Source organism: Solanum lycopersicum, chromosome 3 (genome assembly GCF_036512215.1).
Source record: "Solanum lycopersicum chromosome 3, SLM_r2.1".
In the NCBI taxonomy this organism is placed as follows: Eukaryota; Viridiplantae; Streptophyta; class Magnoliopsida; order Solanales; family Solanaceae; genus Solanum; species Solanum lycopersicum.
In genome coordinates, this window is record NC_090802.1 from 1,766,866 (window position 1) to 1,780,119 (window position 13,254).

General features: G+C 29.1%; 1 protein-coding gene and 1 non-coding gene across 12 annotated transcripts; one reads left to right on the forward strand and one right to left on the reverse strand.

Annotated features, from left to right (window-relative positions):
- Nucleotides 1-2,168: 2,168 nt before the first annotated feature.
- On the reverse strand, nt 2,169-2,241 carry TRNAR-CCU (transfer RNA arginine (anticodon CCU)). Its single transcript has one exon. It is a non-coding gene; the product is annotated as a tRNA-Arg (tRNA).
- Nucleotides 2,242-4,530: 2,289 nt separating this feature from the next.
- Nucleotides 4,531-9,280, forward strand: LOC101255560 (protein NUCLEAR FUSION DEFECTIVE 6, mitochondrial). Of its 11 annotated transcripts, none has more exons than XR_011220315.1 (5): nt 4,532-4,801; nt 4,894-5,018; nt 7,411-7,472; nt 8,546-8,613; nt 8,940-9,043. XR_011220315.1 is itself a non-coding variant. In XM_004234056.5 (4 exons), the coding sequence occupies exons 1-3, from the start codon at nt 4,653-4,655 to the stop codon at nt 7,428-7,430; spliced, it is 294 nt and encodes a 97-aa protein (XP_004234104.1). In that variant the 5' UTR covers nt 4,531-4,652; the 3' UTR covers nt 7,431-7,472; nt 8,940-9,280. The 11 variants fall into 11 exon arrangements, 9 of the variants coding, with proteins under 9 accessions (XP_004234104.1, XP_004234106.1, XP_010317435.1 ...); XR_740240.4 differs by lacking the exon at nt 8,940-9,043 and adding an exon at nt 9,155-9,280 and having other exon boundaries at nt 4,537-4,801; XM_004234056.5 differs by lacking the exon at nt 8,546-8,613 and having other exon boundaries at nt 4,531-4,801; nt 8,940-9,280.
- Nucleotides 9,281-13,254: the final 3,974 nt, after the last annotated feature.

A 13,254-nucleotide genomic window follows, 5' to 3' on the forward strand; every position in this document is an offset into this window, starting at 1 on the left:
CAGACCAGCAAATATTTCTTCATGCAATGGTGTGTTTTTCAAGTTATCTTGGTAGCTTCAACTTCTAAAACATTGTTTTTTTACCATGCACAACATATTCATTTTCCAACAAGAAATTGTTGGGGTAAAAAGGAGATATTATCATTATATTCCTCTTTCTTTGTCTTCTTGTTTTACATTTACGAAAAAAGACCAAATTATATTTATTTGACTAAATTGTTTCGAGAATTAAGATAGAAAATTAGTAAGTTGTTTACTTACTAATTCGATCAATTCAGATTCGCGTTGGAAAAATTTTCTTCGAATCACAAAGCGGGCGAGAAGACTAAGCCTCTAATTAATGTTGTTTACTTAGGCCCCAAAAATTTGAAGGCCACACATTCGAGATATAAAAATAGAATAGTGTTTTTGGAGCTCGCTCCTATAAATTCGTTTTAAGCTGTTTTTTTTTTTCCTCAATCTTTAGATTAAGAATGAAAAAATATTTTGATATCTTATTGTCATAATCTTTTATACAAATATTTCTTTTATGTATATTATATTGTATGTATAACCCCATCTTGCTTAGCTTTCTCTTCTTTCTATACCAAAAGGAAGAAAACCACTCCATTTTACTATAAAATTGCTCTTTGAATGATTAGTTTGTGATTATGTTAATCAAACAAATTAAAAGTATGCAACATTTAACAGCTGTTTTAAAGTATGAATCTTCGACTAGATTTTGAATTTTATACATACATATATATATATATATATATATATATATATATATGAAGATATTGTGTATATAGAAAGAAAAAAAATTAGTGAACATTAGCTAGGTCGAAAGTGAACGATTTAATAATTTTTTTTAATTGTAGTTTTATTTTATTTTGTTTAAGGAATAATATTCATAATTAAATGATATTTTTGCACAATATATAAATATTTCTTTATTGATTATATCGTAATCTCAACCTACTTTTTTGCTTACTGCAGCATAGGCCTTCGCCACTTTAAACAGGCGCTTTGTCCCTCTTTTTTTTGAATTCGAAAGAGCGGGTATATAAGTGAGTAAAACTTAAACTACTAAAAAAAATAGTTATAGCTCCAAACCTCATTATTCCATTGGATAGGATTTTGTAAATTAATGTCATAAAATAAAGGACATTAATTAATGATTTGTGTTTCAATTTTTTTCATCCAAACAAATGCAGGCTGCAGCATATTTATTCTTTTCTCACTTGAATAAATGTTTTAACTTGTTTGATTAATAGATCAAATTCACCATTAAAAAAGAGAATTGAAATAATTAAGTTAGTAGCTAGGATTATTTTTTTTTGTCTGTTGTTTATTTATGTCATGAAACATTATTAATCATTTGTCTAAAAAGGCTATAATACATTACTTTACATTATGGCCTGTGTTTCTTTTTTTGTGACTATAAATAACTTTGGCCATTTATGGGTTTTTTTAATCAGGGGCGGAGCTAGATTGTTGTAAGAGGTGGATATGACTATCGTATATAATTGAATTTATTTTAATTCAATATTGCTAATGTAGAATATAAGTCTTGTATGTAAAATTTTAATATATCAATTTTTAATTTTAAATTTTTAATAAGTTCAATATTAAAAATGTATTGGTACGAAGAAAAATATTTTTTGATTTGCTCATATGATTTGTCAAAAGTTTGAAGAACAAATTATCTAGAAAATTAAGTTGTTTAAGAATTAGAAAAATGACTTCTATACTCTAACCGGAGAAAACTAGTTAAGTGACGCTTCATATTGAATATGTCATCCACCAACCTTCGACACACCTTATCTTTTACCTGACTCCTACTTGGCCATCCTCATAACAGCTAACGCTACCGAAAGCAGAGACGTATTCAGGATTTATAAATGATGGGTGCACTACTACGAAAAAGTGGATATAAGATATAAATTTGATCGTTTAGATACTTTTACTGAAAATCATTAAAAAAAATTATAGGTCCTTTATCTATTCAAACTAGTTACAAGATATTAAAAAAAAAAAAAACTAAACAAGATAGATAAAAGATCTAAATTTCTATATTTAAATATATTTTTAAATACTTCGTATTTTTCACATAGGTACATATATTATATTATTATTTACAAATATTGGTCAAATATATTAAAAACTATAAAATATATTAAAATAAACGCGCCAGGTAGGGGTCGAACCTACGACTTTCTGCTTAGGAAACAGACGCTCTATCCACTGAGCTACAGGCGCTTGATGCTACACTTTTTATACATCAATTTGTTATAACTTAATCATTTTGTTTGTACCAAAATAATCATTAATTTAGTGTCTTTAAATATATTATATGTAAAATTGAAAATAAAAAAACATTTTTAATAATTTAAAATATAAAGAATATATTCAAAATTGTGTCATATGTTATGGTATGGTAGGGGTATGCGAACCCAATCTATCGATAAACTGAATAAAAAAAAAGTATTATTGGTTCATTGTTATTGGCTTAACAGCTTTTTAGTGATTTATAAAAAGACATTAAATTATTGGTTTAGTATTGATTTGGAGTTTTGTGTAATTAGTTAAACTGATAACTCATTAAGACTAGTAGTTTACTATTTTATTAGTAAATACTACATATTAATTCAATACATTACTAGTTATAGTCTTTGCTTTCTAGCCTTCAATTTATTCTTCACACAGAATTTGAGTTCACAACTTCGTACAAAACGTCAAAATCTAAAGTGAGAATCATATTTCTCTTAATTTCTCTTTGTGTTATACTTGCATAATTCTTTTAATGTTTGTTACTATTGTTTCTATTTCATGTTCATTTGTAAAATTACATTATTGTGTTGTTGCGTCAAATTTATTAGAGAAGCCATATATATGTTTATAAGTATTTTCTTATTGGTTAAAATTGAAAATTGAACCGTTAAAGATCAAAATTGATAAATCAAAAATTGATTAAAAGAATATCTTATTATTTTGATTATTGATCTAACATATTTAAAAATAAAAAATTTATAAATTGAACCAAACAAAATATAGGGTTATTTGATGTAATTATCATTAATCATATATTTATATAAAAGAGAATTCTAGATCCGCCTATGTGGCGCCCCCACAAGTTAGAATTTCTATTTAAATTTATTTATTTTCAAAACGAGTTTTCCCCTTTCATGAAAAATTGTGACTTTCATGAAGAGTTGCGACTTTTATGAAAGGTTGTGGCATTTCATAAGAGTTGTAACTTTTACGAATGGTTGTGCCTTTTCTGAAGGTTTGTATCTTTTTCAAAGAGTTGTGACATTTCCAATAGAGAACAATTTCTTCACACCATTCTTTTTTGTTCTATGAGTAAAGGGATTTCATCTCATTTTAAAACAACGTAAATTATAAACAACTTTTTTTCTGCACATTTAAATACTTCCTCCGACCCATTTATGTGACACTATTTTTTTTTTGGTCATTCCTAAAAAGAATGTCACATTTCCTTATATGATAAGTATTTAAAGGTACAATTCTTTTTGTTTCCTTTGTTGGTCATAATTAATTTTAAAGATAATATTCTACATTTATGAGGAGAGAGAAAAAATGAATTTACTTTTCTGAAGGGTGATATTGTAAACATTTCAAAATATTCATTATTTCTTAAACTCCTTGCCCGATCAAACGTCGTCACATAAAATAGGACGGAGGAAGTATCATTTTTGTATCAATACACTGCTGAATTGAATTTTTTTATCCAAAAGAGGATTTATTCCTTTAAACCTCGGGTACTAAAGGAGAATAATTTTTTTAAGGGGACATTGCGCATTCAATAGACTAAATTTTTTCCTTTCTGTTTCATTCTACTGTTACAGATCCTGGTATGTTTTTTTTTTTATATTTCGTTGTTTATGTTTCTGAAAAGTTATTGTTATAAGTATTTGTTAATATAGATTAAATAACACACGTTAGTTGAGTATTCACACAAATTTTTTCTACTGAAATTGTAATTTCAAAATAAACTTCATCACTCTGGTATGTTAATTTTTAAAGAACATCAAAATAAACTTAATAGTTTTATGTAATATTTTTCTTACTCAAGTGTATATAAAAAGTTGAATTATTGTCCTATATGATTTTTTCTCCCATTAATTTTTCATTTTAATAATTAATTATGATTCATTTAAATGAGGAACTTTAAAATTATAGATGTAAAACAAACGTATGATGGAACTTTTTACACGTTAGAATTAGAAAATTTGTTCATTTTTTTTAGTCTTTTAAAATTTATTTATCTCTTTACCAATAATTATTTATTTATTAGAAAGTTTAATATCTTCGATTGATGTTCATTTGATTTCTTCAGAATTATCAATTTGAAAAAAAAATAAATTATAAAATCAAATTTAAGATGATTGATTGAAGGATAAATGATAAAATATTATAATTATCATTTTCTTTTACATAATTAATGGTACTACATAATCTTGTATGTCACATAATATAATATTTTAATTTTATTATTTTTATAAATTTTGTGATATTAATTTATTGCGAGGCGCGAGTTATTTTACTAGTTGAAAAAAATAGGAAAAATAAGAAGATAGTAACCCCTATTTCTGAACCTAAAACCCCAACAAAGCCCTCTTCGCTCTTCTCATTTCCCTTTTACAATTATGGCCACTTTCGCCGCCAGGTCCTTCCTCCGCTCCGCCGCCACCTCCGGCCGATCAGCAGCAACCACAAGAATTGCTTCCGGCGCCAAGCCAAAGACATCTCCATTCCGCATACCAACTCAAAAACCAGTCACCGCTCGCATTTTCAGGTCTCACTAATTAAAAAAAAAAGTCTCGGTAAAATTTTAGTTTATTGTATGAAATTATGATTGATAGATTTGATTATTTTGTACTTTTGAAGGTCGCCGGTAGAAATGAGTTGTGTTAGAGTGGAATCGATGTTTCCATTTCATACTGCGACTGCATCAGCATTACTCACTTCAATGTTATCTGCTACTCCTCGGAGCTATGGTTGGACTCTTGAAGGTATAATTATTGGATGTTGAACTTTCTATATGTGGATCCATTGATTTGTTGATTGTGAATTTTATGTGTGAATCGTGGATCAATCACTTGTATATATGTATCGAGTTGTTTGAGCTGTATGGTTTTGTTTGGTTATTTATGAATGAAATTATGTTTTCTCGTATTGGATCTTCATTAGTTTTGATATTTTGGCCTTTAAATCAACTGGTAATTGCATTAAGTTATTGCTTGAGAGTTGAGATAGTCATTAATCATAGTTAGTATGAGCTTTGAACTTCATTTTGTTTTTGGTAATTAACAACTTTAATAATCACGAGTAATAGTCATTACAAATTCAGCAAAGTCAATACAGTTCTAAGGTAATAAAAAGTACTAAAAGGACTTCACAAGATCAAGCACAATGCAATTCAAAACTGTAAGATATGTACAAAGGCTTGTAATCCAGTTGGGGCGCGAACAGTGCACATATATGCCGGATCCTTGGCCATACTATCCAGCATTTTCCTCTTGTTCTCAAATTCATAGGGCATAAGTACATTAGGAAGCACCATTTTGAAGAGTTGAGATGGATGAGATTTACCTTTAGCATGCTTGACATTCCACTACACAAAGTCATCTTGGTTTGTAGCAAGACAATCTAGTCTGTGGATCCACCTTAGTAGTCTGGACCTTAGAGATTGAGCAACTGGACAGTGAACAAACAAGTGTTCATGAGATTCAGGCCCTTGTAGGACACAAGTTGGATTAACCTCAACTCCCCATCGAATGAGTCTATCGGTAGATAACAATCTTTGCTGCAAGCATAAGCACACAGTGAAACAAGCTTTTAGTCTAGTTTGATTGCCATACATAAGGCATTTCCAGTGTGCCGTTGGCAGATCCCCCAATAGTTGTAGGTAATGTTTCTTGGTCAAGCTCTGACCATGTTGGAGGGGTGAAGTCTGTTGCAGCATTACGATGAGCTTTTAGGTTGTTGACCTCTGTGTGAACTCCTGGAAAGGGGAAAAGTAAGTATATGAAGGAGAACAAGGTTGAGGAAGAAAAAATATAGTAGTAACATAGACATGTGTTGAGTGTTGACAGTACAATTCATTAAATTTTGTGTTAATGAACTCAATTCTCTAGGTATCATTTATGTTACAATTTTACATGCTCCAGTCATAACCTAGTTTCTTCTATCTGTACTTCCTCTTTCTGCAGTAAAAAGTAATTCTTGAATATTGTAGGACGAGAAGACTAGATGAAGATCATGAAATGGAGTTCAAGTTATACACATATTTATAGTCTGTCAATTTATGTCAATTTAAGTAACTGATAACAGTTTCTTTCTTAGGTCTGGTGAGGAACCTTCACCCTATGATATAACTAAAGAATGAATTGTAGTACAAGAAAAAACTAGATGAAGATCATGAAATGGAGTTCAAGTTATACAAATATCTTTACTATGTCAATTTAAGTAACTGATAACAGTTTCTTTCTTAGGTCTGGGGAGTAACCTTCCCCCTATGGTGTAACTAACTAAAACAATTGATATTCAAATTTTTTTTATTGCTTTTGGCAAAGGAAGAAGCGTTAGCATATGTGGAAAGGATTAATTGTTTATTACCACCTTTCTTTAACTAGTCTCCCATTGTCAAATGTACGGCTTAACTAACACATGAGTATTCACATACATAGCTAAACTTGTTGATGTGATATTGAGTATTATAGTAAATAGTAATATACCTTCAACTTCCAAATCGTATGAGTAATGCTGATAAATCATGATGCTTCAAACTTGAGTAAGGTGACAATGTTCTCTAATTCATGATTTTCTTAGGAATACATGTACATCTTTTACTATTGAATTTCCTTTTCAAACCTGCTTTAAGATGATTTATTTGATCTGAGGGTCTATTGGAAATGGTAGAGTTAAGGTCTGAATACGCACCACCCTCCCCAGACCCCACTTGTGGCTTGTGGGATTACATTGGGTAATGTTGTTGACAGTCATATTGTAGGATTGCCTCCATTTATCCATTTATACTTTTTTGTCCTTCCGATCTACATAGAATACTTTATAGTGGTCAAGGTTCTAGTATATAAACTCCAATGGAAACTATTAATTAATTGACTTCAATTTTTAAGGAATTAAAAATTATTCTCCTCTGAACATCATTGAATTATGTCATGAAGCTGACACTTGAAATGAGCATTTGATGTTATTTGTTGTGTCCGTCTGATCGTTGATGCTGCTGTATTTGATTGTTGATGATTTAATTTCATTGATAAGCCTCAAAAAAATTGAGTCAGATTGATGGTGGGACGTAAAACTTTTTAGCATACATATGTTGCGTTTCCAGTTGTAGTTGTGAAGATGTAAGCATAATTCTAATACTTGGCATTTAATCAGATTGCAATGATGATGCATGATGAATGTCAGAGAGTACAAGCAAAGTGAAATATCCATGCCGTGTAAGAACATGAGAAGTAGATAGTGAATGAGAACATGAATGTTTTTCCTTTTTCTGAACTTTTGATTCTTTGTAGTTTATTACCAATGGGGAAGCTCTTTTCAATGATAAATTTGAATGTCTTGAAAGCATTTTTATACTAGTGCTTAATCTATATGTATGGTGTAAAAAAATCAAGTTATTTAGTAATCTACCAGACAGTTACTTGGGACTATGTTGTTCTTGAAAGTATCTAATGTCTTCTTGTATTTGCTAATGCCACGTTACTGAAAAATTCTGAGACTGTATGCCCTAACAGTGTGTCATGGGAGCCTATGGACAATTAGAGGCATTTCATGTTTTGAAGCCTCAAGAATGAAACATGATGAAGAGTAATTTAACAAAAGAATGAAAAACGATGAAAAATATATGGTTCCTAGACTAAATCTTTGTTATTTTAAGTACGATCTTACGCTTTGTAAGTTACATGTTAAAAATTTGGATTTCTACATTGTTATTACTAGGAGCAGATCTAAATATGCTACAAAATCTGAAGTAAGGTATTGAAAAGGAATAAAAAATTGGTAGGTTTAACTTGTAGTTATTCCCAGTGTTCTTCTAGTACTCATAAGCTACTGAATTGTTACACTTTAGTTTCCTTTTAACCAGATAAATCTCTTAGTAGATCGAACTTGAATTCGGTGATAAATGAAATTGAACTGATTAGATTCCAACTTTTGCTGATATTTGAAGTCTGTCTTCAATACGTAAATTTCAACCTGCTGAAATAGGAAGATTAATGACTTGCATTTTCGTTTAATATTGAACACAGTAGTGCTTACATCCTTAAAAAGTGCGGAGTTTTTTGATGGTGTGTTTGGGGTTATTTGCACCTAATTGTCCGATAATTAGATTGATGAGTTTGTGATGTGGCTGTCATTGATTGCGTAGCTGATAAAATTAAATAGGCCTTGAGATACTTTATCAGATTATCTGAGGGACTGAATCTGCTTAGCACATAATATTTTCTTGCTCAATACAGCTCTTCTAATTTAATAATGTTTAGGGTTATTCTAATACTTCGTATTCAATCAGATTGCAATGATGATTTATGATGTCGGAGGGTTCAACCGAAGTATTATGTCCATGCAGTCTAAGAGAATGTCTGTATGAACTCTGAAGAAGAAATATTTGGTTTCTTCTATGACTGTCATTTGATTTCCGCTCTACTCTTCCCGTTTGTGAAACTGGGATTTTTTTCCCTTTCTGTGAATTTAGATTCTTCTGTAGCTTGTTGAATTCTTCTGATGCATCAACTATTGATATCTCTGGCAGTTGCTAGGAACTACTTCTATGCTAAACTGCACGACAACCTTAGCTTTTAAGTCATGAATGATCCTCTAAGAACCTTATTACATGATACTTCGGGTTATTTTAAAACATCTTTTTTTCATATAGTAGTTTTGACGACTGGCTTTTCCTTGTTTAGGGCTGTGATTACATGCTCATTGGCTTCCTTTTCGGCTTCAAGATTTTGTAACAATCAATCTATGACCTTCAATAAAACTTCGTTGAACATAGTGTTTAGAATCATGTTGATGCCTTCTGCTTCTCCCCTTTTTTTGCCATTTTCTGTTGTTTTACGAGTAATTTGTTTCTCTCTGTTGCCTTCCCGTAAGTGTTTCTTCTGTTCTTGGATTGTAGATGGATGATTGTGTTATGCAGTGCATGTCTTCATAGTTCAACGGATATCGATGGACAATGTAACATTAAGAAACCCAGAAATCTTCTCCATTTTCTGTTTGAATTATGGAGCTAAACTTTTTTGTATTCTTTGCCATCATAGAGTAGGACTACATCACCATTTATCCTTCTTTTGGAATATGCTTTTTATTCATGCAGAGTTCTTTTCCTGAGCTATCTTTAGATTGAAATTACTAGTTTTTATAAGTCCTTATAGCTAAATGAAAAGTGATAAAGTTCAAGTTAAACAACAAATCATTTGAGTTATATGGAAGTCATAATTATCCATTTTGTCTGTGTGTATTGTGGTAGGAAAGAAACCATTTTTCGAAATATATTTTTCAATTTTTTCACGTTCGGTTGGTCAACTTTTTTTTAAAATATTTTCTCTAGGAGAACAAATTCCTTAAAAAGTTTCGTTAATGATTGTGTTCTTTCCACCTTAACACATTTCATCTTTATACTCAACTCATAGTCATCCACTCGCATCTCTCATAATATTTATCTAAATTATCGCATCTCTCATAATATTTGTTTAAATTATATATGGATTCAAGCCTGCGCCTATATGGTTTTAACAATGCATGTATCAATGAGAATTGAGTGTTTATCATATTATATATAAAACTCTTATTTGTCTACATGCTACTCTTAGAAGGTGTGTACAATCGATCTAGGCATGTACTTGGAGTTTTCTATCCTTATTTTAGGTTGGATAAAATAAGATAGAGGTTATTTTCGACAAGACTTTCGGCTCAAGGAAAATATTTTCAGAATGAGAGTGAAAGGTATGAGAATGAAAAGCTATGATGAGAGAAATATTTGTAATACACAGTAAAGATAATCGAAGTAGAAGAAAAAAACACATTAGTGAAACTAATAAGGAGCCAAATAAAGTGTTCTAAGCTAGCATTAAACTCCTTTCACATAAAAGAGAGAAAATATTCGATTCTTTCTATCTTAATTCTCGACTTTCGAAAAAATTTATATTGCTAAGAGAAAGTGGGGTAGGGGGTAAATAGTTAGAGGGTAAATTGTTTTAGTTGAGGTCAGCAATATAAAATTAAAATCAATATATATATATATATATATATATATATATATATATATATATATATATATATATATATATATATATATATATATATATATAAGAAAATAGTACCGCATGAAAAAAATGGACAGAAGCATATAAAGCTACTCGAATTTATTATGAATCGTGTTTGTCTATAGGGCGTAGGATGTTCATCTGAACCCCTTTCGATCGGTTAAAATTATAATTATTATTTTTTTGTGTATATTTAGTATCAACTCTTTTGACTTCTTTGTTTATTTACTCGGTTATATTTTGAATCTCTAATAAAAATCTCAAACTCTGCAACGGATAGAAGATGATTGGAGTTGAAACATGGACTTGTTCTCCTTGTCACCCACCCACCCACCCAGGTCAATGCCCTAGGTCTTGAACACAAAGAATACATAGGTAAACAATGTACTATATACTACATTAAATGACTAAAATAATTCCACAAGAAGAATGGGAAAACAAATAAAAATTGTCAAATAAAAATGACACTGAGAAACCTTGACTTATAGTTTCTCAGAGATATTAAAATTTGTGGGGTACATATTTAATATTTTTTAACTTCTTGACATTATTCTCGTGGTGTGTGTTTCTCTCTCTATATATATGAACACACTAAATAAATCTCTATGTATAGTACATTGAAAATGAGAATACGGGCACTTTTACTTGTCCATTATATTATATAAAAATATTCAAAGATATTTAATCACTATTTTCGACGTACATGTTTCTAATTTATATTGAGCGTATAAAAATTGCATTGTCGAAGCGTATAACTTAAAATATAAAAACAAAAGGTGGTGGAGACAATAATATCACAATCAGAGTATTGACACTTTTCCATCAAAACTATTTGATACTAATTTCTTGGTTTTAATTTGTTTGAATACGTTGTACTAAAAAGAATGATTCTTTTTATTATGTTTTTTTTTAGCTTTTTTTATTTTAATTTTCCACTTGATATATTTGAGATCATGAGACTAAAGCGTTAGTATATTTGACAGATATTTTAAGTTTAGATCACTAAATTCAAATTTTTTTTCTCTTAAAAATAGCATAAAATCAATATATGTCACTCAATTCGAAAAGGAGAGAGTATATATCGTTAGAGATAATATTTTTGGTGGTCTCACGAAGACTTTCATTAATCTTAACTTATTTAAGAGATTATACACACGTACATTAAAAAATGTACTTTTTTTCCCCAATGGTTTCTTCATTCCACTATTTTGCTCCTTTTTTCTAATATTATTTGGGCATTCGGTAATTCGGTTCGATTTTCGTTTTTTTGATTTTCGCTTCTTGTATAATGTGTACCGAATACCGAACTGAAATAATTCGGTTCGGTTCGATTTTTATTATTTCGGTTCGGTTTTATTATTCGTTTTTTTTAATGGGCCTACTTAGTTGGATTTTTAAAAATTTACAAATTTTTTTGTTTGATTTTTCAGCTTAATGGGCTAAAAATAGTTACGTCAAAAAGTGTCTTTTACTTTTTACTTTTTTATTTTAAATTATAATACTTATTATTTAATATTAATATAATATAAATATATATGATAATATAATATATTTCGGTAAACCGAAATATCGAATAACACAAAATTACATACCAAAAATTGAATCGAAATATCGAAAAATACAAAATATATACCGAATATCGAACCGAAAACCGAAATATCAAAAAAGTTCGATTCGATACGATATTTCGGTTTTCCGGTGTTTATGCCCAACCCTAATTATTTTCAAAAAACATGTTTTGGTTTTCTGCTAGATATTTTATATTTACGTTAAAGTTTGACTGAATCTAAATTTATATGTTACATGATCATGCATGATAACAATTTTTGTAATATGATTTTTTTTTTCATTCTCGAACTCCCACCACAATCCATATTAGTAAAACTATTTATCTATGATAAACCAATATGGTTTAAGGTATTAATCCATATTAATAAAACCATTTATCTATAATAATTTTTAAAAAATCAATATGGCACTCCTATAAGGGTATTGTTATTTTATTAAGAATGAAATGAAAATGCAAAGATGGGACAGTGAAATGATTGCCCAATAATTGGAATCCTAAAATAGTAATACATTAGTCAAAAAATCAAAATAATATAAAAATAAAATTATGAAACTCGTTTATGGCTGCTCCAAACTGGAAATACATTAGTTTAGTTGAAACTATGGAAAAAAAAGCTCCGTTATTTTTTAATTCCAAAAGATTTTATTATACTTTTTTATTCATAACTGGAATAATAAGATAATGCAATAGTGAAAATTAATTAAATTAAAAGATGAAACACGTTTAATAAACTACTATTAGGAACCCCACATATGGCTGCTTAAAAATAGAAATATATATTAGGTTTGAAAATATGGAGAGAGATTTATGTGTACGTGGATTTAAAAGTTTTTGAAATTTGTAATGTTTTATTTTTTAAGAGTTAATTTAATTAAATTTTTTATGTGAATTGAGTAAGATTAACTTAATATTTGAAATAAAAAGTAGAGTATATATAAGACATTACTTTTTTTTTTGGAAATGTCCTTAAGATAATCTGTAGCCGTTATAATCTCTGTCACAGTTTTTATTTATCGTGTGTACTGATTAAAGTACTAGGTAATCCTATACGAAAGATATTGAGGGAAGATTGGTTTGGAGTCATCCATATAGAAGATCACCTTCTGAATCAACTGAGTCATTCCGAAGGACAGACACGATTATTTTCATACCAAAAGCATATTATAATTGCACTTTTTTTAATATATGTAGGTGAATTATAATTGTACTTTTTTGATCAATAAACATTATGCATCTATAGTACAATAGGCTAATAAATATTGCTTGAAATTTTATATCAAATATCTAATTATAAGATAAAATATTTTCTAATAAAAATATTTCTTTAATTGATAGATTTAAAGTTGAGACTTTTAAATAAGAATAAAAATATATTTGTCACTT